General features: G+C 39.5%; 3 protein-coding genes across 3 annotated transcripts in view; 2 read left to right on the top strand and 1 right to left on the bottom strand.

Moving 5' to 3' along the window:
- Positions 1-5,904, top strand: part of SMC4 (structural maintenance of chromosomes 4) — a 36,130-nt gene extending 30,226 nt beyond the window's left edge. Inside the window, exons 19-24 of the mRNA XM_049867613.1 lie at positions 1,467-1,611; positions 2,413-2,586; positions 2,994-3,176; positions 3,341-3,573; positions 4,041-4,224; positions 4,687-5,904. Of these exons, the coding sequence (XP_049723570.1) occupies positions 1,467-1,611; positions 2,413-2,586; positions 2,994-3,176; positions 3,341-3,573; positions 4,041-4,224; positions 4,687-4,839 (1,072 nt within the window). The 3' untranslated portion in view covers positions 4,840-5,904. The remainder of the gene's footprint in view (positions 1-1,466; positions 1,612-2,412; positions 2,587-2,993; positions 3,177-3,340; positions 3,574-4,040; positions 4,225-4,686) is intronic.
- Positions 5,657-22,769, bottom strand: TRIM59 (tripartite motif containing 59). The gene is made up of 2 exons (XM_049867615.1): positions 22,687-22,769; positions 5,657-9,712 (listed from the first exon to the last, which is right to left on the bottom strand). Exon 2 carries the CDS (start codon positions 9,707-9,709, stop codon positions 8,501-8,503), a length of 1,209 nt encoding a protein of 402 aa, XP_049723572.1. The 5' UTR covers positions 9,710-9,712; positions 22,687-22,769; the 3' UTR covers positions 5,657-8,500.
- The window catches only part of LOC126066214 (putative HTLV-1-related endogenous sequence), a 61,105-nt gene continuing 56,276 nt past the window's right edge, over positions 20,923-25,751 (top strand). The window contains exons 1-2 of the mRNA XM_049867087.1: positions 20,923-20,928; positions 22,313-24,362. Of these exons, the coding sequence (XP_049723044.1) occupies positions 20,923-20,928; positions 22,313-23,206 (900 nt within the window). The 3' untranslated portion in view covers positions 23,207-24,362. The remainder of the gene's footprint in view (positions 20,929-22,312; positions 24,363-25,751) is intronic.

Raw genomic sequence — 25,751 nt, 5'->3', positions numbered from 1 at the left:
ATGTCCTTCTCCAGGGACTGGTCCCTCCTGAAAACATGTCCAAAGTAATGTGAGACAAAGTCTCATCATCCTCGCTTCTAAGCAGCATTCTGGCTGTACTTCCTCCAAGACAGATTTGCTTGTTTTTCTAGTAGTCCATGTATATTCAGTATTCTCTGCCAACACATAATTTAGAGGCATCAGTTCTTCTCCAGTCTTCCTTATGCCTTGTCCTGCTTTCGCATGCATATGAGGCGATTGAGAATACCATGGCTTGAGTCAGGTACACCTTAGTCCTTAAAGTGACATCTTTGCTCTTTAACCCTTCAAAGAGGTCTCTGGCAGCAGATTTGCCCAATGTAATACATTGTTTCTTTTTTTTTACTGCTGGTTCCATGGGCGTTGATTGTGGATCCAAGTAAAATGGAATCCTTGACGTCAAAATTTTGTCCGTTTATCATGTTGTTGCTTATTGGTCCAAACCAAACCCATTGCCATTGAGTCGATTCAGACTCCTAGAGACCCTATAGCACAGAGTACAACTGCCCCATAGGGTTTCCAAGAAGCACCTGGTGGATTCAAACTGCCGACCTTTTGGTTAGCAGCTGAACTCTTAACCACTGTGCTGCCAGGGTTTCTGTTTATTGGTCCAATTGTTAGGATTTTTTTTCTTTATGTTAAACAGTCATATAACTCCCCCATTGTGTAAAAGCTGTAAGAGTGGGACTGCTTAGCAAAGCGTATTGTCTTCATTAACTTAAATTTTTAATTGGGCTAGAACATTCCTTTGGCCCATCTGAACCCCCAGAAATTTTTTTTAGTCTTTCTTAGATCTTCTGAAATTTTTTAGAATATTTAAGTGCTCTTAAAATAAAGCTAATTTTATATAGAATGTTGAGATTTAAACAGCTGTTACAGCAGTTTCATTTCCTTTTAAAAACACAACAAATTTTTTTGGTTGTTATTCCAGTGGTATTTGTTCGAAGATGAGCTAATAAGCCATTTTTTTGTTTATGTCAGGAACAGACTGTGTGTAAACTAAGCTACAGAAGTTAGTTATTACTTTATTAAGGAAACAGTAATGTGCACATCCCTCCCCCCCTTTTTAGAAGGACTCGGTACCCTGGATTGAACTATGAGTTATTTATTTGGAAGTTACAACTTCATGGGTGTAGAGAATTAAGAATTTCAAATCTGACAAGAGACTATGGTAATTCACTGGACAAGAGTCTAAGATGATAATTGAAACTTAATATAAGACAGGAAATTTAATATATACTGAGTTGAATAAAATAACTCATGCCACAGATGTTTATATAAACCAAAAAAAAAAAAACAGATTCAAGAATGATTTAGTAAATTATAAGCAAAGAAATCTGTGACAGACAAAAAGTCATGTTAAATATCATGAGAAATTCTTTGGTAGATTTTCAGAAACAACAAATCACTCATTACCACATTTTTACTGTATCATTTTGCTTGTGTAGAAATCTTAAAAAGGTGCAAGACTCTGTCTTTCGCACAGAGAAAGAAATAAAAGATACTCAGAAAGAAATAGATGACTTCACAGCGGAGCTAAAAAGTCTGGAGGACAAAGCAACAGAGGTTGTGAAGAACACAAATGCTGCAGAGGTGAGACTTGCCCTGTGTTGGGAGAGGGGAGGGGATAGTATTTGAAATAGTTGAAAGAGTTGGGTATCAGGGCCTCACATACACTAAACATTTATAGTTATAAAAAAGTTTTTATAACTATATTAACTGATTTGTACAATAAAATATTGTGTATTAGAAAATACAAACGGATCATTCGTGAATCCTACCACTCAGAAATAATTAAAATTTTTATGTCGAGTGTGACAATGTTTAATACTGGTAGATTTGGGTAAGGAATATATATGAGTACTATGTATTATAGGAAACCCTGGTGGTGGTGTGGTTAAGAGCTACGGCTGCTAACCACAAGGTCAGCTGTTCAAATCCACCAGGTGCTCCTTGGAAACCCTGTGGGGCAGTCCTCTGTCCTATCAGGTCACTATGAGTTGGAATCCACTTGACGGCAACAGGTGTGTTTGTTAAAACCTTTCCGTAAATTAAAAAGGGTTTTGTTGTTTTTAATTCAAAACGGAAGGGGCATGGGGATCCTGCTTTATGTTTGTGACTGAAAATACTTGTTTCTACCTGGGAGGATTCCCTGGGTGATAAGTTAGCATGCTAACCTGCTAGTCAGAAGGTGGGAGGGTCACGCCTACCCAGAAGTGGCATGGAAGAAAGGCCTGGCAGTCTCCTTCAGAAGAAATCTGCCACGGAAAACCCTGTGGAGCACAGTTCTGCTCTGACACACACGGGGTCACTGTGAAGTCAGCATCAACTCAACATCAACAGGTTTTCTATTTGGAAAGGTTGTGCCTGGAGCAGTTCTACTTGATTTTTCAGGAGTCCTTACCAGAGATCCAAAAAGAACATCGTAATCTACTTCAAGAACTGAAAGTCATTCAAGAGAATGAGCATGCTCTTCAAAAAGACGCACTTAGTATTAAGCTGAAACTCGAACAGATAGATGGCCACATTGCTGAGCATAACTCCAAAATAAAGTACTGGCAAAAAGAGGTGAGACGGTTACCATTTAAATTTCACTTATTTAAAATATATCCTTTATAGGGAAAGGGCTGTTTTTGTTTTTAAGGTATGTTGTGATTCTTAATTCTATGATATAATCACTTCTCAGGTTTATAGGAGATAAAATAACCTCTAATAAAATATACATAAAAACCTGGGTAATGGTTAAAACTAGTCCACTGCAGTTTTACCCTACAGATAATCTGAAGTTTTAACAAAAGGTTATGTGAACACTGGAAAGTTACAGCATTTTTCTTAAAATCCTTTAAAAAATTGATACACAAATTAAGTTAAAACTCATTAGCATATATTTTACTAGGTGTGTAATTTGTCATATATTCCATTTTTAAACAATCGCCTGTGTCTTCTCTAAATATTCATTTAAAATAAACTTTCAGATTTCAAAAATATCACTCCATCGTATAGAAGATAGCCCTGTTGAAGAGGTCTCAGTCCTGCGTCCCGAGGATCTTGAGACAATCAAGAATCCAGATTCTATAACAAATCAGATTGCGCTATTGGAGGCCCAGTGTCATGAAATGAAGCCAAATCTGGGTGCCATTGCAGAATATAAAAAGAAGGTATGGATGAGCCATTATGCTTAATAGTTAGAAATCCCCTTTAGTCCTTAGCCTACATTGTGAATCTTAGATTTTATGTAACTAGCAATGTTAATTCTCACTGATCAGGTCATTTCATTTTTATCAGAATAGATGGTTTTCTTATGAGAATGTTCTTTTCATAGGAAGAATTATATTTGCAACGGGTAGCAGAATTGGACAAAATTACTTACGAAAGAGATCGTTTTAGAGAGGCATATGAAGATCTTCGGAAACAAAGGCTTAATGAGTTTATGGCTGGCTTTTATGTAATAACAAATAAATTAAAAGAAAATTACCAAATGCTGACCTTGGGAGGCGATGCCGAACTGGAACTTGTGGACAGCTTGGATCCCTTCTCGGAAGGAATCATGTTCAGGTTTGTCATTATAAACACACTGAGTTTTGAATCCTGATGTTACTTACCTTCTACATGTTCTCTAAACTCTTAGTTTTTCTTGGGTTGGTTTGACAAGGTTAGATCTAAAACTTGTTTTACTTAACTTAAAGACTAATTTGTTCATATTCTGACATTTTTACAGCACAAATTAAGGACAAACAGCAAAACATGCAAGCTTTACAAGATACTCATCTAGTTGTTTGTGTTTGTTTTTTTTTCCCCCCTTTAAGCCATTTCAATTTAACATCAAAATTTAAAAATTGAAAAGTGAAAAATTGCGTTGGGAAAAGGGGAAAGAATGAACAGTGAGCTGTTTGTTAGGTGTTTCTATGTAATATTCTGAAAAGCAAATTAGAGACTTCCCAAGGAAGAAGATGGTAGAAGCCAGTTGAAAATCATAAAGTCTTAACATGTCACTTGACTAATAGAGGATTTTCTGATTTCAGCGTTCGACCACCTAAGAAAAGTTGGAAGAAGATCTTCAACCTTTCTGGAGGAGAGAAAACTCTTAGTTCATTGGCTTTAGTATTTGCTCTTCACCACTACAAACCCACTCCCCTGTACTTCATGGACGAGATCGATGCAGCCCTTGATTTTAAAAATGTGTCAATTGTTGCATTTTATATATACGTAAGTAATCATTTAGGGGTTTTCACTCAAAAATTTTACACTTAGAATTCTTTGACTTATTCCTTACTTTTGCGTTTTTTCCCTATTCTCCAACTTCACGTCCTCTGGTACGAAAGTAGACAAAGTCCTGTCATTGAACCAAGTATTTCCATCTTGGAAAGGTAAAATATAAACTGATAATGCAAATTAGCACCCAACTTGGCAACTGGAATCCCAGCTCTGCTGTCTGGATCCAGTTTTCACTGGAAGACTTCTAGGCCATCATGCTTCTAAAATTTCCACATTTCTCCCAAAACCAAATCCTGTTACATGAATTATCCCTGCCATCATCCCTATTCATGTTAAGTCATCAGTGTTGAATTTATTGCCCAAAAGTAGTTGTAGGGAAATGAAAGTTGAGGTGTTTATTATAGTTTGTTTACCTGTTATAACATTTCTAACTTTTCCTTTCTTTCTCTTTAGGAACAAACAAAAAATGCCCAGTTCATAATAATTTCTCTTCGAAATAATATGTTTGAGATTTCAGATAGACTTATTGGAATTTACAAGACGTACAATATAACAAAAAGTGTTGCAGTAAACCCAAAAGAAATCGCATCTAAAGGACTTTGCTGAACTTGATTATACTGAAGATTCTCCCAATCTGCACAGTTTGTGTATTTTCTTTTTGTAAATGATTAATTTTATAAAATACATATTCCTAAACTGGATCACAAAATTTAATTTTGTGTTGTTATGACATGTTTTAAGTCTAATAAAATATTCTCTATACATGTTTCTAGGAAGTTGTAGGAATCTGGCCATTTTGTAAGCCTCAGATGGTGAGAAAATAAGATGCCTGGAGGGTTAGGTGACTTCCCCACAGTCCGAAGTTGCTTCCAGCAGAGCTGAAAGTTTGTTGACGCACGGTCAAGTTCTAAACTAGATTGAGAAGTCAAAGAGCTCAGCGTGGCCTCACAAACCTTCAGACTACACTGGAAAAGCTGCCAACGAAATGGGTCAATTAAGGCATTTGTGATGGTTAAGGCTGTGTCAGCTTGGCTGAGCCACGATTCTCAGGGGGTTTGACAGATCCATGATGATGCAGTCATCCTCCATGATGGGATCTGATGTGGTCAGTCAGTCAGTCAGTTTTAACGGCAGTTTCCTTCCTCCCTCTGTATAGACACGTTTGACTGGTTTTGCTCCTCTAGAGAACCCAGCCAGACAGCATTGTACTTAAAAATTTGGACTGTATTTATTACCCAAAATGCTTTTTAAGAATTTTCACGCTTCACTTTTTTGGAACAACCTTAACAAGAGAAACCAACAATTATCTGAATGTGACTAGGATATCTTATGTCTGAAAGGCAAAATGCCCCACTAGAGTTGGTTTATAAAAAGACAAATACATAAGGGTTAACTTAGGAATGCCACTTATTTTGCCTATCAGTTGTCGGGATTTTTTTTACACCATAATAGCTCAAGAGTATTATAGAATGCTACTGGAAAGGAAGTCGCAGCCATTTGGTTTTCAGAAGGTTATTTTGGTGTTGAATTAAAAGTCTTTGCCCTAGCTAGTCAGTTTCTAGATACCTAAGAGTTAATTGCCCCGTTCAATGCATCACTGATTAGGTATTAAAAATCCAACAGACAGTTTGTATCATAGTACACCCACTAAAATATAAACGAGAAAGTTTACAAGGATTTAGTAATGCATGTATACTTCCTTTGTAACTTGAAAAATTATAATAAAATACTTTTTTCACTGAGTAGAGATGGAATTTAATTTTTATTACATCTTGATAACCAATGGAGTAGTAGCTCCGTACTAAGTTTTAAAGTAGATAATACCCATAACCCACCTGAAAATTCCAGTTTCCTGGGCCTTAATAAACCATTCAAATGCAAGTGAAATACCAAAATGAGTTTATTAAAATATGTACTTTCGTTATACATAAAACCTAGAAATAGTGCAAGACTAAGTTATGTAATCTCATCCTCCTGGTAAAAATACAAAACAGCAGCATGTATAATTAGTTACTTGGTACTTAACTATATTCATGCACACGTCATAAAATTCATCAAAAAATAGCTTTATCTGCTAAAACCTAGCAAGTTACAAAACAGTATCAAGCCTAAAAGTTAACAGGCATTATACGTTCCTTCAGTACTTCCAACCAACCCACTGCTGTCGAGTCGACTCATAGCGACCCTATAGGACAGAGTAGAACTGCCCCATTGAGTTTCCAAGGAGCACCTGGCGGATGTGAACGGCCAAGCTCTTCGGTTAGCAGCTGTGGCACTTAACCACTACGCCACCAGGGTTTCCACTTCAGTACTTAGCTACAAGTAACTCTTAAAAGCAGACTGAAAACTAATAAAATTAATCCTGGCCTACTCGAATCCTTTAAAGCCAGCACAAACTCTGAAGCAAATGTATGGTTTTAAATTCTGGTTCTTCTACATAGTAGCTGTATAGCCTTGGGCAAGTTACTTCTGTGCCTGTTGCCTCATCTATACTCATGTGAGAGCTATGCAATTAAGAGCTTGATGCATAAGACTAACATTTCAATGCTTACTAATATTTATATGTATTTACAAATACACAGCACTTTTGTGGTAAACCAAAAGAACAAAACCCACTGCCATCTAGTTGATTCTGACACATAGCAACCCTATAGGACAGAGTTTTAACAGCCTCATATGGTTTCCAAGGAGCGCTTGGTGGATTCAAACTGCCGACCTTTCAGTTGGCAGCCGTAGCTCTTAACCATACCACCACCAAAGTTTCCACTTTTGTGGGAAGACTAATATTTTTCTAAGATCAGTGCAACTTAGGTCTAAAGTTAATATTTACATTTCCAAGTAGCTGAACAGATACCACCACGTGACACCCTTCGAGTGCTCTTTGCCCCCACAGTAACTAACTGCTAGGCATATTCTGATGTCACAAATATGGCCAGCTTAAATCAAACTTCTTAAGACTTTTTCTCAGATGAGCCCTCAGGAGTGTTTTACAAGTAATGTCCCTACTATAGCCATATTTATTCATTTATAACACACATGTAATCTGTAGGGCCAGAAACATTGCCTAACCTGACCTGGAAAGTCTGAATGAGGTAAGACTCAATAGAAGTGTAGTCTGAGAGCAGCAAGTCTGTTTTGGAAGTTGGAAAGCGACAGTTGGCACTAAAGGATGCAGGTACAACAGACCAAAAAGTCCTACCACAAGCATCACAGTTGCAGTCACTGTTAAGATGACTGTATTAAAGGGATTTGACAATATAGGTAGGCTCTCTAAGCAAAATTCAAGGAAACTAGATAAAACTGTTGGCACTCTGGTATCAGCATAAGGGAATGTTTAGGAGATAAAAAGTTAAAGACAATTTTTAAGGCAAAGTTCACAAGATGCCATCAAAATCGTGAAAATGGAATATTACCAGTTCCATTCTGTTCAAGTAATTGAAGTAACGTTTTAGAATTTTCACCCAATAACTGATTTAACTAGTGGCAAAAGTAAAACACTACACAAGATCAAATACAATCTTCAATTCACAACAAGTCATTGCTAGGTGCTGTCAAGTCGGTTCTGGCTCACAGTGACCCTATGTACAACATAGAATATGACAGTTACTAGAAAACGTCACTGTTCCCTCTTACTAGATTAACCCAAAACCAATAGCTTTGTTTGGAATGAATGTTTATAAACATTTTAGGGCTCTTAATTTAAAATACATTAGATATGTGACTCAGGAAATGTTTAATCGAATAGGAAAATCTAAGTAATCCCTTATCATTTTATACTGCACTGCTTGACTTTAAAAACCTCACCACCTTTACTCACCATTCAAAAAGTACACAAAGGCATACACACTTTTAGGATTTTAACATTTTTTAATCTAAAAGCTACATATATACGTAAGTGCAAAGCCAACCAGTGCAGTATGTAATTATGGTAAAATAACACTGGCAGGGATGTTTAAATGTCACAGTGCAATATTAAGTCAACTTATATCAAGTCAAAAATGGGATCATGTATTTTTAATTAAAAATCATGTAAATACTAGATTTTATTCTCATTTTCTAATGATCTGAATCATGTTTTGGCCACTCTGTGTCTTGTTTCTTTCACACATCATTTCTATCCTACAGAAGTATGAAAGGTGTAACAAATATTTCTATGTATTTGTTGCAACTCTAAAATTTAGCCTGTTAGTTTATCCATGCTATCCCTATTTCTCCATTTCGTCTCTGCAGTACAAAACAAGCCTATTTAAGCAACAGATTTGAATTTTCAACGAGAAATTATTTTCCACATAAATTCCTTCAGCAAATATAGAGTGTGACATATTCTATCCTTTAAATCATACAGATTGTTGGAAAAACTTTGATAAACAAACAGAGACACTTTGGAGAAACATACTGATGTGACTTCATTTAAAAAGGTGATTATGTGTTGGTTAAAAAAGAGTACCAACATCAGTGTGACTGAAATTAGAGTAACTGTAACGATGTTTAAAATTTTTAAAAATTCAACTTTTTCATCCTTATCAGGCCAGGACAATGGCATCCTTCTTGAAGAAATTTTCATCTCAGGAATGAGGACTTCCTTAATTTGTCCAATTTCTGTTCTGCACCATTCTTCTTTCAGTACTTGGCTTACTCGAGGATAAATTTCAACAGGTTGAACTTCAGGAAGTGGTCTTTGTTTCAGAATCTGCACGCGCCGACGGACATCATCAACTTTTTCAAGAAATTTAAGTGGAGGCTCTTTTTGCAAAGATGTTGTAAGTGTCATTAATTCAAGCTGCTGCGCTCTTATTTCTTTCATTCTTTCAATTTGTGGAGTGTATTCCTGACTAATCAGATTTCCAACATCACAGAGAGCAGTTAGGAAAAAATTTTTTTTCTGTTCTAATGTATCACTAAGCTCCTTAAAATACTGTAGAACAATTTCCTTATCACCTTGGACCATTTTCTCAGAATGCAATTTTTGTTCTTCTAGCTTTTCAATAAGACGAGTAACATCTGTCCAGTGTGTGTCAGTTAACTGTAGGAGCAGTTTTTGAGGCGTGTCCTTTTCTTTCAAATAGGCACTTTCAAGATCATCTATAGGATGACCATGATGTTGACCTATGGTGAGGCAATGACCACAAACTAGTTTTTTATCTAGTAGACAATAAACATTTAATGGCTGCCTGTAGTGTTCAGGGCAGGTGACAATATCTGGATGGTCCTCTTGCTGGTACTTTTCAATAATAGCCTTTAATGCAAAATTAACAGGCAAAGATTCAATACCAGTTGACGCAATTTCAATAATACTCCTGCAGCTCGGGCACTTGAGTGGAATTCGTAAAGGTCTCCATATATAAAAGTTGCCAGATGCCTGAAGAACGTTTTCCAAACAATTTCTACAAAATGTATGAGAGCATGGTAGTACACGAGGATCCTCAAAAATACTGTAACAAATGGGACATGTTAACTCATCCTCAAAATTGTGCATTTCCTGTCAAAAGAAAAAAATATTCTAAGTCTACACATAACAAAGAACTGGCACACATTATGTAAAATTTCAGGAGTTCACTACCAAACTGTTAGCATACTATGTTTTATCATTTAGAATCACCACTCTTCTCAGTTTACTGTGCTGTGGTGGCTTGTGTGTTGCTAACATATTGGAAGCTATGCTCCCAGTATTTCAAATAGCAGTAGGCTCACCCATGGTGAACAGGCCTCAGAAGTTTTCACACTAAGATAAACTAGAAAGGCAGGCCTGGCGATCTACTCCCCAAAACTAGCCAGCGAACACCTTATGAATCTCAAAACACCACTGTCCATCTTATTTGTTTGGGACACCTCACCAAGAGGGTCAATCTTTGGAGAAGAACATCATGCTTCGTGGAGCAGAGGGCCAGCAAGAGCAAGAGGGGAGACCCCTGCTGAGATGGGGGGGCACAGTGGCCACAGTGATGGGCTTGAACATACGGGGAGTTATGAGGATGGCGCAAGAATAGCAGCATTTCGTTCTGCTGTACGTAAGGTCACCATGAGTCACAGTCAACAGCAATCTTATCTCTAGTTATCATTTAAAAAGAAGACAATTATTTACTGAGATGAAAACAATGATGCTTTCTTAGCAATTCAGTTCTCGTGTACGTATTATTAGCTGCCATCCAGTCGACCCTGACTCCTGGCAACCCCAGGCACAACGGGATCAGACCTCTTGATCCATTGGGTTTTCAATGGCTGGTTTGGGGGCAAGTAAGACTGCCAGGCCTTTCTTCCTCATCTTAGTCTGGAAGTTCCAGTAAAACCTGTTTAGCAGCATCCAAGCCAGACTGGTGGTAGCTGCGCTTAAGATGCAGTGGTCGGGAATCAAACCCAGGTCTCCTTCATGGAAGACAAGAATTCTACCATTTAACCACCGCTGCCGCAATATAATATTGAACACTTGATCCTCTTTCAGAACTTATTCCTTTAGAGCAAAAATCATCCGACACAAAATAACTCCAACTTGTAATAAAGTGCTTCAAAATTAAATTTAGTTAAGTTTGTTTCTACGTAATCCAAACTAAATAAAAATTTAAAGTGTTCTGTTGATGCCTACTTAATTGTTACGTATACTGTACTAAAGCCAAAATGAACTGCACACAGAGCCGTCCCTCAGGATCCACAAGGGATTCATTCCAGGAACCCCTGCAGATACCAGAATTCAAGGATGCTCTAAAACCCTTATGTAAAATGGTACATATCTGCATATAACCTACACACATCCTCCTGTATACCTTAAATCATCTCTAGATTACTTATCATACCTAATACAAGGTAAGAGAGTTGTCATACTGTATTGTTTAGGGAATAATGACAAAAAAAAGTCTGTACACGTTCAGTATGGACTCAACCATTGTAGGCCTAACTCCAGAGTACATGTCAGATATGAGGCAAACTGTTCCAACAAGTGCTGAAGAGAAGACTGGACATCTGTGAAATGGCAGGGTATGCCTACGCATCACTTATGTTTTTTCCCTAAATATTTTCAACCCACAATTGGTTGAATCCACGGATTCGGAACCCACGGATACAGGGGGCCTGCTGTATAATAAATAAAACTAAACATTTCTATTAAAAAAAAATTACAAGTAGGCTTAGAAATATTCTTTAATTCAAAAGAAGAAAACATGCTCCCAGTTGGCTCAATCATGGTTTCTAAAGCAAGTTATTAAATTTCTCTAGTAACCGTTAACTACAAATTTCTTAGCTTCTTGAACTGGAATATTAATTACAGCCCAGAATCAACGTGGTGCAATTTTCTAAGGCAATAATTTTAACTTGAAGAATAGGAAGGGAAAAAATTTTAAGTCACTCCTTGCAATGCAAATGAGCATGAAAAATGGAAGTGCTGATTGTGATAACTATGAATTACCAACTTAGTTAATTTAAGTAAGTGAAAAACTAGCACATTAGTGGTAAAGAACATAAAGACCACCATTAGTCATCTCCCTTTCATGAAAAAGTCCCCTGGTGAGTATTTCCTCCAGACAGAAAAGAAACAAGCAACTTGACCTCTTGGCAAGCTGTTACTGACAACAACAGGCACGTGACAGTTTTGCACCCTACCACCTCTTACAGTGTCCCTTTGTAACTATGCCCAAAGCAAGCCACGGTCCGGGGTTGGGACGTACTTATACTTGACAGAAAAATTAAGTTATGCCACTGTTTAAAGATCCTTAAAAAACAAACAAAAAAATTCAGGTATCATTCATGTAGAATATAAACACTACCAAATCCTCTCCAAATGATAACAATAAAAGTTGGAGAGAACAGCACCTAAAAATAACTAACTGTATTTTAAATAAACAAAAAACCTCTTTAGACTTTTTCTACTCTTGGCTCCCTTCATGATTTGCAAAACCAAACTCTTACTCATCCTTCAAGTCTCAAACTGAGCCATCCCCCAGATCAGGTCCCCTGTTAATCTCATTGAACACTGCCACTTTTCCTTCATAGCACTTAACAAGATTTTATTTGAAATAATTTTGTAACATTTTTGTATACATTAGAATGTAAGCCGTAAGGGCAAGAAACATGTCCAAACTATAGTTATATTACTGTAATCTAGCACAAACTTGACACACAGTAGGCATTCATTTACTACTGAATGAGCAAATGCCTCTTAAGAGACAAATTTAATTTAAAAGGGGGGGGGGCAAAATGTCTATTTTGCTTAGGAAAAACTGTAACAGGAGAGTCCATTAGAAAACACTCCATTCTGAATGGTAATATTCAGAACCCTATGGAGTCGAGATGTGCCAAGAGAGATTAAGCTGGAATTGTGAGGCATTCCAGAAAACGAAGGTAATTGGGCAACAATACAGAAGACGACACTGACAGCAAATTAATTCAAGTGAATGCGGCTGTACACCTACATGGAGCTCTGAAGTCACACAAAAATCATCCAAGAAAAAATGTTTCTTGGGTATTTTAGTGATGTCAGAATTCACAATAAAGGGATACACAGAATAGCACTTTGTAAGGAATAAAATTCAAAGACTAGACATATGTTCAATCTAGATTTATTATTAGAGCTATTTAATGTTTAAGCACCTAATCTAGCTCTAAAACAGAATCCTTCCCGTCCAAAGCTCTATTATATTTTGTTGAAAAGCTAGGGAACAACTTTCTCCTGAGAACCCAAAAGCTCAACTTTCTTTAAGAAAAGAGTACCCATGACATTGTAAAGAAAATGTCATCTACTGAGCTTATAAAAATGTAAGCAAAAATCATGATGGTCTCAAAGTATAAAAATTAAAAAATTTAGTCAGCTTTGTGGCTAGCATGAAGGTCACAGAAATCAAATTTTATTCTCCTCTGATTTATTGTAACATTTAGGCAACAAATTCACCATAAGTCAAAACTGGCTGAAAAAGCAAGGCTGGCTGAAAGATAACGTCATAGGTCCAGGAACTTCCTGACTATGGCTGCTGCCAGAGGAATAGGAAATATAGATGGTGATCATGTGGTTAAGCGCCCAGCTGCTAACCAAAAGGCCGGTGGTTCAACCCAACAGCCCCTTTGTAGGAGAAATATGTGGCAGTCTGCTTCCATAAAAATTGACACCCTTGGAAACCCTACTGGACTGCTCTGCTCTGTTCTATAGCATCACTGAGTCGGAACGGACTCGACGGCAAAGGATTTTTTTCTGTTCTGACCCTGGCAGAAGCCTAGAGATTCTACAGAAAGGCTGAACCATACAGGTTCTAGACTGACGAACTCTACATCCAGTTGCAATAGGGATGAATCACCACAGTGGAAACGGGGATTCAGTGAAAACTGACATTTCCAATAAAACTGGAAACTGGATGGAAATGTGCAATATCCAGGTGGTCCTGTACTGTAGCTACTACTGACTTGTGGCTCCAGAGCTCCTGAAAACAGTACTACTGACCTGTGGCTACAGAGCTCCTGAATCAGTCTAGTGCCCACTATCATAAGAACTCAAGAAAAGTTTAAACACAGAAGAAAACATTCTTTGATGGTTACGAGGGTGGGGAGGGAGGGAGGGGGGAATTCAATAATTAGCAGACAAGAATTAGGTGAAGGGAAGGACAACACACAATACATGGGAAGTCAGCACAACTAACTGGACTAATCCAAAAGCTAAGAAGTTTCATGAACACAACCAAACACTTCAAGGGACAGAGTAGCAGGGCTGGGGGTCTGGGGACCATGGTTTCAGGGGACATCTAAGTCAACAGGCCTAACGAAGTGTTATTAAGAAAACATTCTGCATCCCACTTTGGTGAGTGACATCTAGGGTCTTAAAAGCTAGCAAGCAGCCATCTAGGATGCATTAATTGGTCTCAACCCACCTGGAGCAAAGGAGAATGAAAAACACCAAGGACACAAGGAAAATATGAGCCCAAGATAAAGGGCGACATAAACCAGAAACTCCTTCAGCCTGAGATCAGAGGAACTAGATGGCACATGGCTACCACCAAGGACTCCCCTGACAGGACACAACAGAGAATCCCTGATGGTGCAGGACAAAAGTAGGATGCAGACTTCAAATTCTAGTAAAAAGACCAGCCTTAATGGTCTCACTGAGACTGAAGGGACCCCAGAGGTCATGGCCCCCGGACTCTCTGTTAGCCCAAAACTAAAACCATTCCTGAAGCCAACTCTTAGACAACGATTAGACTTGACTAGAAGCCATAAAATGATACTGGTGAGAAGTGTACTTCTTAGCTCAAGTAGACACATGAGGCTATGTCGGCAGCTCCTGTCCAGAGGTGAGATGAGATGGCAGAGGGGGCAGGAGCTAACTGAATGGACATGGGAAATACAGGGTGGAAAGAAAGAGTGTGCTGTCACATTGTAGGGAGAGCAACTAGGGTCATATAACAATGTGTGTCTAAGTTTTTGTATGAGAGACTGACTTGAATTGTAAACTTTTACTTAAAGAACAATAAAAAAGAAATATGTCTAGTACAGCTGAAGAAGTAAATTCCTATTTTATAGTCTCATGTGGCTAGTGGCTACTCCCTCTTGAATGCTAGAGTTCTGCTTATACCCCCTAGACAGAAAAGTGGAAGATTTCTCTGGGGAAACCAACCAAGAGAAAATATTTACCAGTACTGACAATTCGGAGGAATTCTACCTAACCCTGGCAGCCACCTGCTCACTGTACAGTACTGGATGTCAAACTTTGGTTTCAGAAATTTTTACAATTTTTTTAATTATTGAGACCTCCAAAAGGTTTTACTTATTTCTAATACAGAATAAGCCAACACATCTTAAAAATATTTAGTAATTTGTTTGAAAATGTTAACCTGTTTTATGAAAAATATTTTTCAAAACCAAAAAAAAAAAAAAATGAGTGGTATGGTTTTACATTTTTACAAGCCTCTTTAATGTCTAACTTAATACAAGACAGATTCCCACGCCACTTCAGCGTTTCATCTATTGTATCAGAAGTCACATAGCCTCTGGAATATTCTACCGTATGCTCATGAGAGAATGAGAGTGAAATAGGCAAATATAATATCTTAGTATTACTAACCGTATTATTATGAAAATAGTTTGGATCTGAAAGGATCTCAGACTCCTATAAAATCACCAAACCACACTTTGAGAATGGCTACCCTATAATGAAACCCTCTAGCTGAAATGTGTCCTCTACACAAAGAGGTTCAGCAGTTTACTCCTCTTCTCAACCATGGACAAACAAGAATCACTAGAAATTTGAGGAAAACCGTCAGCATGAAGCAGACCAAAAATAGCAAGCAGAAAAAGGAAGCTCAGGGACAAAAATAATGTAACAAACACAATAAACTTCAAAATAGAATATTAATATCCTCAGGAAGATAACAGATTTCCATTAAACAAGAACAGAATGCTATGTAAATAAGAATATTACAAGAATATGAGAGAACTCTCGGAAATTAAAAATGAGCAGAATTTTTTTTTTTTTAATCAATAAAAGGCTTGAATGATAAAACCAGAGAAATCAGAAAAAAGACCAAGAAGTGGAAAATGTGAGATAAAATAATTAGAGTACCAACCCAGGAAGTCCAATATCTACATAACAAAAGTCTCAGGGGGGGAAAAAAAAAAAAAAAAGAGCACCAGTGGAGTCAACAGAACTATAAATGCATTAAAAAATTTCCCAGAATTGAAGGAAATATATTTCCAGGCTGAAAAGGTCCACCAAATGCCCAGCACATTAAAGTTGAAAAAAAAAAAAACTATAATATTTTAAAACATTGAAGATGATGATAAGATTCTAAAAAGCTTCCAGATTAAAAACACATCACATACAAATGGTATCAGATTTCTCAACAACGGAAGCTAGAAGACAATGAGGCAATGCCTTCAATATTCTCAGGAAAAATGGCTTCCACTAAAATTCTATACCCAGAAAATCCATCAAATCAATTTTGAGAGTAGAATTAAGATGGTTTCTGACACACAAGGTCTCAAAACTTAATAACCCCCTGACTACCCTTTCTAAAGAAGCTACTGTAGGGAAACAAAGCAAGAACTGTCACCAGGACAAGGGTGAAACAAAGTCCAGGACAACTATACTGCAAGCCCAGAGAACAAGTCTGGAGGAGGAAGACAGAGAGATCCAGAATGGATGTCTTTAAGTAAAAACTAGAGCTTAGAGAGTATCTCATGTATCTGAACATGCTGAGAGGAATAAGAAAACTAAATTGAAGGAAAGGTGAAAGAATCATGCAACAAAAGGAAATATTATAGTACATTACAAAGTCCAGTTATAATATTAACACACACATAGCAAACACTAATTTTTGATTTTACCAAAAAGGGTGATAAAAGCACAGAGATGAGGAAGTAAGAGACGGGAACAGTGTTTAAGACCTTAAGCTTCTCTTATAGTCAATCCACCACCACCACCCATTGCCATCGAGTCGATTCCTACTCACAGCACCTTATAGGACAGAGCAGAAGTGCCCCACAGGGTTTCCAAGGCTATAACCTTTACAGAACCACACTGCCACATCTTCCTCCCACGGAGTGGCTGGTGGGCTCAAACCACTGACCTTTCGGTTAGCAGTCAAGTGCTTAACCATTGTGATACCAGGGTTCCTCTAAGTACTCAATTAAAAAAAAAAAAAGTCCCTGTCGAGTCGATTCTGACTCAACAATACCTAAAAATGAAAATCAACTCACACTGTAAATATAATTTAGAAAAACAGAAACAAATGGCAAAGGAAACAGTTAAAAGAGATGAAAGTGATTGCTTCCGGAGAACAGAAACAAGAGTGGAGAGAGTTATGGCCAGGGACTGCTGCTCTTCATTGCAAACCTAAATAATTTTGTTATACTTTTAACTATTAACATACAAGTAAAAAATATTTGAAAAGACAGACAAGCATCCAGGCAGAGAAGTGGGTTACCTAAATAAAAATGGAAAAGAAAAACATAGGGGTCTCAGAATTCTCCTCTGGAAGACCATAATTTCCAAAGATGCCCACAATAACTACTCCCCTCCACTCCATGTGCTCTTCTGTAATGTGACTTTGCTGGTACCTCCTCATCAAAAAATGGAATCTGCTCCACGCACACCCCCCCCCAAAAAAAAAAACTTGGGCAGGCCATGAGACTGCTCTGACCAGTAAGATACAGTGCAAGCTATGTTGTGCCTATACTGTGAATACCCCTTAACTAGCCTGGCAGCTTCCTGCCTCTTGGAGCCACAAACCCCTGTGTAAGAAGTCCAGGCTGGAGAGAAAAGCCAAGTGGAGGAGCACTGAGGTGCCAGACATGTGAGTGAAGAAGCCACCTTGGACATCCAGCCAGCCAAGCCTCCAGATAACTTCAGCCCAAGCCACTACTGACTGCAAACGCAGAGACCCCAAGTGACAACTGCCACAGGCAATTTAAACCATGGAAAATAATAAATTGGTTTAAGGCACTAAGTAGTAGGGTAGTTTGTTACACAGCAACAGATTGCCAGAACATCTCTAAGGTAACAAGCAACGCTAGAAGGCAACAAAGCAGTGTCCACAGGTTTTGGTTTTGTTATTATCAAACAAAAAGGAATGTAAAATGATTCAGCTAAAAAGACAATGCAGACTAATTTCAAAAAAGTGGATACTGATATAAAAGCCTAAACACAATTATTAGCAAAAACAAATCCAGGAATACATAAAAAGAGAAGCATAACATGATCGAGGAGTCCTCGTGGCGCCAACGCTAATCAAAAGTTCAGCGGTAAGAACCCACCAGCAACATCACAGGAGAAGAGACCTGCCAATCTGCTCCTGTAAAGATTTCTGCCCACAAAACCCTATGGGGCAGTTCTACTCTGTCCTATAGGGTCGCTATCACTATGCGTTGGAATCGACTCAACAGCATACAACTATGATACCATGATGACATAAAGTTCTTTCCAGTAATGTAATTAATAAGAGAAAATCTATTAACATAGCCCACTCAATTAGTTAATGCAGAAAAACTATGACCACATTCGATGTGAAAAAGGCATGTGATACAAAAGCCAGTAAAGAAATACACAGGATACAATGGACAAAAAATTTTCTTTAAAAATGCTCAACCTCTATAATTTTTAAAACACAAGTTTAAAATAGATACCATTTTACCCATTAGACTGCCAAGAACTAAAAAGCTGCATTATCTGTACTGTTCTCCGAGAGTAGCAAAACAGCAGATTTCACACACTGTTAACGGGAGCTTAATTTTTCGGGGAAGGCTGTGATTTGGCAATATCTGTTAAAATATAATTAAGTTTATAGTGATTTTCAACAAGTTTTAGTCTACAAAAATATTCAAGCAATGTGTAGCAAAGATATATGATATGTGTCTCGGTGGAATCAAAGAACAAGGTTCCAGTTTTACAAGTTTAGAAGCTCTTTTTTTAAAACTACGCCCAAAGAACTGTGATCTATTAAACCACCATAAAATGTTAAGTCTGGAAATATATGCATCAAACTCACAGCAAAGGGTTCTCTCTGAGAGATGGGAATGGAGGGGTGTGAGAATTAATTTTCCTCTACTTCAAAAGTTGTTACACAAAAATTTTTAAAGTCCTAAATAACACATTCTCTTTATAAATATTTCAAAAGTCTTACTTCACCTCCAAATCTCATCCCTATCTATTTCAAAGATAACCATGGCTTTTGGCTTAATATTACCCTTCTAGGTTTTTTTCTATCCATTATGTATATATGCAAATAGTTATGATTTATATACAAATATACACACACACAGCTTCTCTATGCATATTTTCAACTCTAACAGAGATACTTTGAACTGCTAGGCTAAAGGGTACGTGCATTTTAAGCTTCAAGACACAGCAAAACTGTCCTTCAAAATGGATACAGCAACTTAAAATTACACATGCTCACCAGCACACATTTTTCCACTGTTACCAACACGTTTTTTTTTTTTTTTGAAGGTGAGAGCTCACTCTTGTTTAACTTTTCTTTCCCTGATATTAGTAGCTGCTCTTTTCTAAAATGTTTAACTACTTTGTAGGTCTTTATATGTTCTAGCTGTTAATATTAATACCCTTGTCAGTAACGTCCTCGCCATCTACCACTTGTCTTTTAATTTTATTGTACAGTTAATTTTCCTATAACCCAACCTATTCTTTTTCTTTACGGTTTATGCATTTTACTTATAAAGGCTGTTCCACTCTCTGTGTTAACATCTCATGTATTTTCTTTTAGTACTAGCCTACAGCTTTATTCTTTATCTCTGGATCTTTACCTGGAACGTGTTTTTGTTTTTGGTGAAGTAGAGATCTAATTTAAGTATCTTCCAAAAATACAGCCAAATGCCTCCAAACCATTTAAGTAGTCTAATCTTTGCTCCTTAAAATGCCATCTTTATCATACATTCATGTTATATTCATCATTTCATTGCTCTTTTCTTAATATTACTACCACGTTTTAATGACTATATAATATTTTGATACCTGGTAGAGAAAGTCTCCTCCTCCTCCACGTGTTTCAAATGTGCCTTGCCTATCTACCACCCAGCCTTTCTTCTGCCAAATTTATTTTGGTGCCAGTGTATACTATTTCTATACTTTTAAAAAGTAATAAAAAGTGATAAATTCACGAGAAATATGTCTTCCTCCAGTGAGTACTAAAAGCCCAAGTAAAACTTTGTAGATTAATTCAAGATTTCTTGTTTCCCTTTTATAAGTCACCAAGAAATACAAACAAAAAAACTTATCAGAAAAATTATTTCACAAATTTCTTGTGTTTAACTCAATCAATGCAAACACACTTAGGAATTTCCAAACTTTTTACGAGGTCTCTCTCCAGTGGGCTGATTCTATATGGAACGTCAATGTCTAACCATAGCATTATGGATGGCCAACTTTGATAATAATTGATATAGAATTAAGTAGTACCAAAAATATCATTACTCAGTTACTTCACTGTATTAGATGTTTACCTATGCCTCATTGTGTTTTTAGAAAAGTGACAAATACCAACAGTTGCTGGAGGAACAGTAGAGGTATCACTTGCGCCCAGAAAGCCCAACAATTCGGTGGCCAAATAAATTGTCACAAAGGACCTCTTCCTTACAGCATTTTTTTTAAACTTTTAATTCACTAACGCTTCACTGCCTTTCATTTCTAAACATGAGTAGTTATAAAGCATTCATTACCTTTTAAAGCCTCCGAAGAGAAATTGTATTTACTACATAGAGTTAGATGACCTGCCAAAGGACTTATAGTGAGTCAGCTGTATGTCTGGGAAAACTCAAAAGGTGCCACTACCCAGCCTGGGGCTCACATCTTTGTGACCTTAACTAATTAAAGAGAAAGGAACATTTCATTCAAGACTTAATACTAACTGTGCCATGTTTATACATACACATTTTTTAAAATACGTTTGTAACATAAAATAGGAAAATAATGAAGGACCACCATTAATTCTTTCAAATAATAAAAAAAAAACTATAGTCAGAGATAATTTTAGCTGTCCATTTGTACTGTTTTCCTTCATTCTGACATCAAACTCAGTTCCCCCCAAACAAAAAAAGGAACTATAACGAAATTTAACTACAACTGACATGAAAAGTTGAGGTTTTGTTCTCATACTTTTCAAAATGCAAATATATTTGCCAGAAATATTCCACAACATGTATAATGAAAGGCAATGTCAAAGCTGACACTGTCTAAAATAAAAATCGTCACCCTGCCACACTAGCAAAATGATGGTATATTCCCTTAAAGGATAGCTACTTGGCATTAAAAAAGAATGCAGTAGATAGCATGTACAGGCATTATGAAAAATTTTCCAATTAACTTATCAAATGCATTTCGAGATTTGTATGTATAATATTGTGTGTGTGGGCATGTGTGCGTGTGTGTACGTATGTATGTGTGTGAATACATACACACCCTTTTAAAATTTCTGAAGCGTAACCAAAGTGACCACCTTCAAGCAATAGGTCAGATGAGGACATTTACTTTCCACTTACGCTCCTTCTATATACTGAACATTTTTTTAAGATATAAAAATTTCATCTTATTGTTTAAATTATAAATTCAATAAAAACTTACTGAAGATTTCTTTCATATTCTCTTAATTTACCAGAGCTCACACCTTACCTACTTTGTTGATCTCCTGGTTTGGGGACCAAAAATATACTTTACCTTCTCCAACTTTTTCAGATTCCTTCTTACTCTAAATTTAAAATAATTTTATATCTTTAATGTTATATTTACTTCCTTAAAGAATATACTTAACAGGTCATATGAATGTTACTCCACTGTATTTGATATTTACCTTTGATGCTTACCTCATTGTGTTTTTAGAAAAACGAATGACAAACACCAACAGTTATTGCAGCAGCACAAGTACTACTTGTGCCTGAAAAGCCGCAACGATTCTGTGACCAAATAAACTCTTACAAACACCAAACCCAGTACCCTCGAGTCGATTCCGACTCCTAGCGACCCTATAGGACAGAGCAGAACTGCCCCATAGAGTTTCCAAGGAGCGCCTGGGGGATTCGAACTGCCGACCCTTTGGCTAGCAGCCGTAGCACTTAACCACTACGCCACCAGGGTTTCCAAATTCTCACAAAGGACTTTTTTTTTTTTTTTTACAGCATCAGGTATCTTATGAGCTCGGGACAATGTGAGCCAATAATGGTGATGACGGAACAAACATTCACGGTCATTTTAGACTGCTTAAAGTGAAGTAGGGAAACCCCGGTGGCGCAGCGGTTAAGAGCTACGGCTGGTAACCCAAGGGTCGGCAGTCTGAACCCGCCAGGCGCGCCCTGGAAACTCTATGGGGCAGTTCTACTCTGTCCTATAGGGTCGCTAGGAGTCGGAATCGACTCGACGGCACTGGGTTTGGTTTGGTTTTTCTAAAGCGAAGTGGAAGACAAGAATCATCCATGGGACTACAAAGATTTTGCCAGCCCCAAGCGATAAATATTACCTTAGATTATTCCCATATACACCTGTGTTCATACCTCTCAGTTCTGCCACTTAAATGCTACGGGACCCTGGGCCCCTTTTGCCTAACTCCTCTCAGAAGTGAGGTTTCCACATCTGTAAAATGGGCATAATTACACACTCCCGGGAAAGTCCCGTGAGATCTCGCGCCGGGAAGGCGCTCAAAATGGCAGCCCCCTCGGCTTCCTCCAGGGTTGGCGGCAAACGCTCCGGGCCTCCGTCCCAGCGCCGCGCGGCGGCCCGTCCTGTGGAGGCGGCTCCGCTCGCCCTCAGCTCCAGAGGGCCCTGCCCCACAGAAGTGCGGCTCCATTCCGGGGCGCGGGTAAGACACTCCCCAACTTCCATCTGGGACAAGAGCGGACGGACGCAGGACCCGAAGCCCGCTTCTCCAGCACCAAGCCGCACGACGGCCGCTCCACACGCCGGCATACCGGCCTGAACTACAGGAAAAGAAAGTGGACGCGGAGCCGCCTTCCCGGGCTCGAAGATAAGGCCCCGACACTCACCGTGAGGAGCGAGACGCCAAGCAACGCCACACAGCCGCCACCGAGCCCCGCGGCCTCCAAGCGGACGCTAAGAGCCGCTCCGCGTCCCCCGCCCCGCGTCCCTCCTCCCCGAGCGACTCCCGTGCTGGGGGCGGGGCCTCGCGCAGCCTCAGGACGCAGGCGCCGTCTCCTGGCAACGTTCAACTGCGTAGCATCAGCCAATGGCAAAGAGCGCGGGCCGAGGTTCGAAAGTCAACGGCCGGCGGCGAGGGCCGAGGCGGCGCGTGGCCGGGATGACTTGGCTGGAGGCCCTGCCCAGCTTCCGGGCGCCTGCGCACTAGGCGTGCCTCGCCTCAGGAACCTTGGGGCGCGGTGCTTCCGGCTGCGGGGCGCTCCGGCGGTCGTGGCTCCTGGGCCGGGGTCCACCCGGGAAACGGGGAGTGCTAGTGGCCCCGGGAGAGGGGATCCTGGTGGGGACAAAGCCGAAGCGCGGTCGACTGCCCATTTCTGGGGGAAAGATTCATGGGACTTTTTACACTGAGCCAAGTCGGCACGTTCTGATTCTACCCTTTACAGCTCAGTGCCTTCCATTGTTACCTCACAGGCTCCCGGCCCAGAGGAGTCCCCACCCACCCTGAGGACACGCGCTCGTGGCTCTGCTGACCTAGGCACACTCTGTGCTGCTCGGGGCCAGAGTTTCCTTTGGTACACGGATTCTGGAGACCTAGACCCACCGGAGTACTGGACTGAGCATAGCAGTAGGTTGGTCCTAATTATATGGAGTCCTCTTGTACCTAAGGAGAAATCTGAGAGCTAATAGGAACCTTAGGAATCATTTGGGACCATTTCCCCCCCAGTCCCCTCACCGCATTATCTACTTTAAGAAATTAATGCCAAGAGATTCCTGGCAACCCAGATGGGACCCTAATTGGGGTCCCCCGAGTCAACACTCAGAGCAGACTGAACCTTTTCTGGACGAGCAGTGTCCACCTGGGGCCGATCCCGGTGGGACTATCAGAGCCGGTTTGATTGGGCAAGAATGAAACACTTCATCATTATAAACCAGTTAATTACTCAAATAACTCAAGGGAAGGATGAGAATCCTGCAGCTTTCCTAGATAGATTAACTGATAATTTTAAGAAAGTTACCAGCATAGACCCAGAGGCTTCCCCTTTGCTGGGTCTGCACTTTGTAACCCAGAGTGCCCCAGATACCAGAAGGAAGATTCAGAAGCTGGAGGCTGATCCCCTGACCCTGTTGTCCAAGCTTGTGGTAGAAGCCTTTAAGGTTTTCAGCAACAGAGATAAGGTGGAGGAAGATGGGAAGGATAAAAGAATGGAAAAGAAGGCTCAGTTATCGGCCGCCGTAGTTCAGGGGTGACCTGGAGGTAACCCAAGTGAACCAGGAACACCACAGGTAAGTGCTCGACCAAGCAGACCTTGGAGCCGCCCTTCAGGGCCACCAGGAAAGCTGCGGCCCCAACAAAGTGCATGTTGCAAGAAGGAAGGGCACTGGAAAAGGCAGTGTCCGGACCGTATTCAGTCGCGATGGCTCAATCGCTACCCCAACCATGGTCCTGAACTGCAAATGCCACAACTTTCTGAGTGACGAGGCCTAGAGAACCGTCTGGCTCCCACGGAACGACAGCAGATCTCCATCTCCCCTGTGGAACCTCGGGTTAATTTTTATGTGGCAGGTAGGAAAACTCCATTTTTACTTGATACGGGAGCCCCCTACTCTGTCATGAACAAACCTACTGGCAAACTCTCCAATCAGGATAGTGTGATAATGGACGTCTTGGGGCAGGTCCAGATTAAGAAGTTTACTTTCCTTTTATTTGTGAAGTGGTTACTCGTACTCTATCACATTCCTTCTTATATATACCTGAATGCCCAGTCCCTCTGCTCGGCAGGGATCTGTTAACTAGAGCTTACTGTTTTCCTCTCTGGTCACTGTAAAAACAGATAAGAGCCAAGGAGCTGGACTTCTAGCTCTCCTTGAGGCAGATTGCTCAACACAAAAGACCCTTAACCCTCAGTGTATCCTGGCAAAGGTGAACCCTTTAGTCTGGGATGTGAACCAGCCTGGGAGGGCTAATAATGCCGAAGCTGTCTAAGTTGAGTTGAAACCCAGAGTTGCTTTCTCTTGGCACAGACAATACCTGCTTAAGCCAGAGGCTAGAACTGGGATTAAACCAGTACTAGAAAAGCTCATCAGACAGGGACTTATTGAACCTTGCCAGTCTCCTTGTAACACCCCCATCTTACCTCTCAGGAAGCTTAACAGAGAGTATCGCTTTGTGCAAGATCTAAGAGCAGTGAATAAGGCTGTAGTAACTATTCACCCACTGGTCCCTAACCCATATACCCTGCTTGCACAGGTACCCACCACTGCTACTTAATTTACTGTGTTAGATCTAAAGGATACTTTCTTCTGTGTCCCCTTGCATCCTGACTCCCAGGAGTTACTTGCTTTTGAGTAGAGGATCCAGAAACTAGAGAAAAGGCCCAGTTTAAGTGGGCAGTCCTTCGTCAAGGCTACAAAAATTCTTCCCATCCTTTCAGTTTGACTTTAGCCAGGGACCTTAGAGATTTAAAGCTGAAAAAAGGGAATATTGCTCCAATATGTAGATGACTTATTGAAAGCTAGTGAAGACCAGAACAGCTCAGACAAGAATGCTGTCAAGACTCTGAAACACTTGGCAGATAAAGGTTATGGAGTCTCACCTGAAGAAGCCCAAATTACACAGAAGGAAGTAAAATATTTGGGGTTTCAGGTCTCTCCAGCATTCAGCAATTGCTGAGAGAAAATTAGCTGTATCCGCCCTACTGGTACCTAGCACATGAAAACAACTGCAAGGATTTTGGGGGATGGCCGAGTTTTGCAGAATCTGGATACCTAACTTTGGACTAAAAGCAAGACCTTTTTATGAGGCTTTAAAAGAGAAGAAAGCCAGTCCTTGGAGTGGACTCAGGAGTACCAAATAGCATTTGAAACCATCAAGTTAGAATTGGGTAGAGCCCCTGCCTTGGGCCTTCCAGACTTAACAAAACCTTTCAGGTTGTATGTCCCTGAAAGATAGGGA

Source organism: Elephas maximus, chromosome 23 (genome assembly GCF_024166365.1).
Source record: "Elephas maximus indicus isolate mEleMax1 chromosome 23, mEleMax1 primary haplotype, whole genome shotgun sequence".
Lineage (NCBI taxonomy): Eukaryota > Metazoa > Chordata > Mammalia > Proboscidea > Elephantidae > Elephas > Elephas maximus.
The sequence above is the reverse complement of the archived record's forward strand: the minus strand, read 5'-3'. Positions and strand labels throughout refer to the sequence as shown.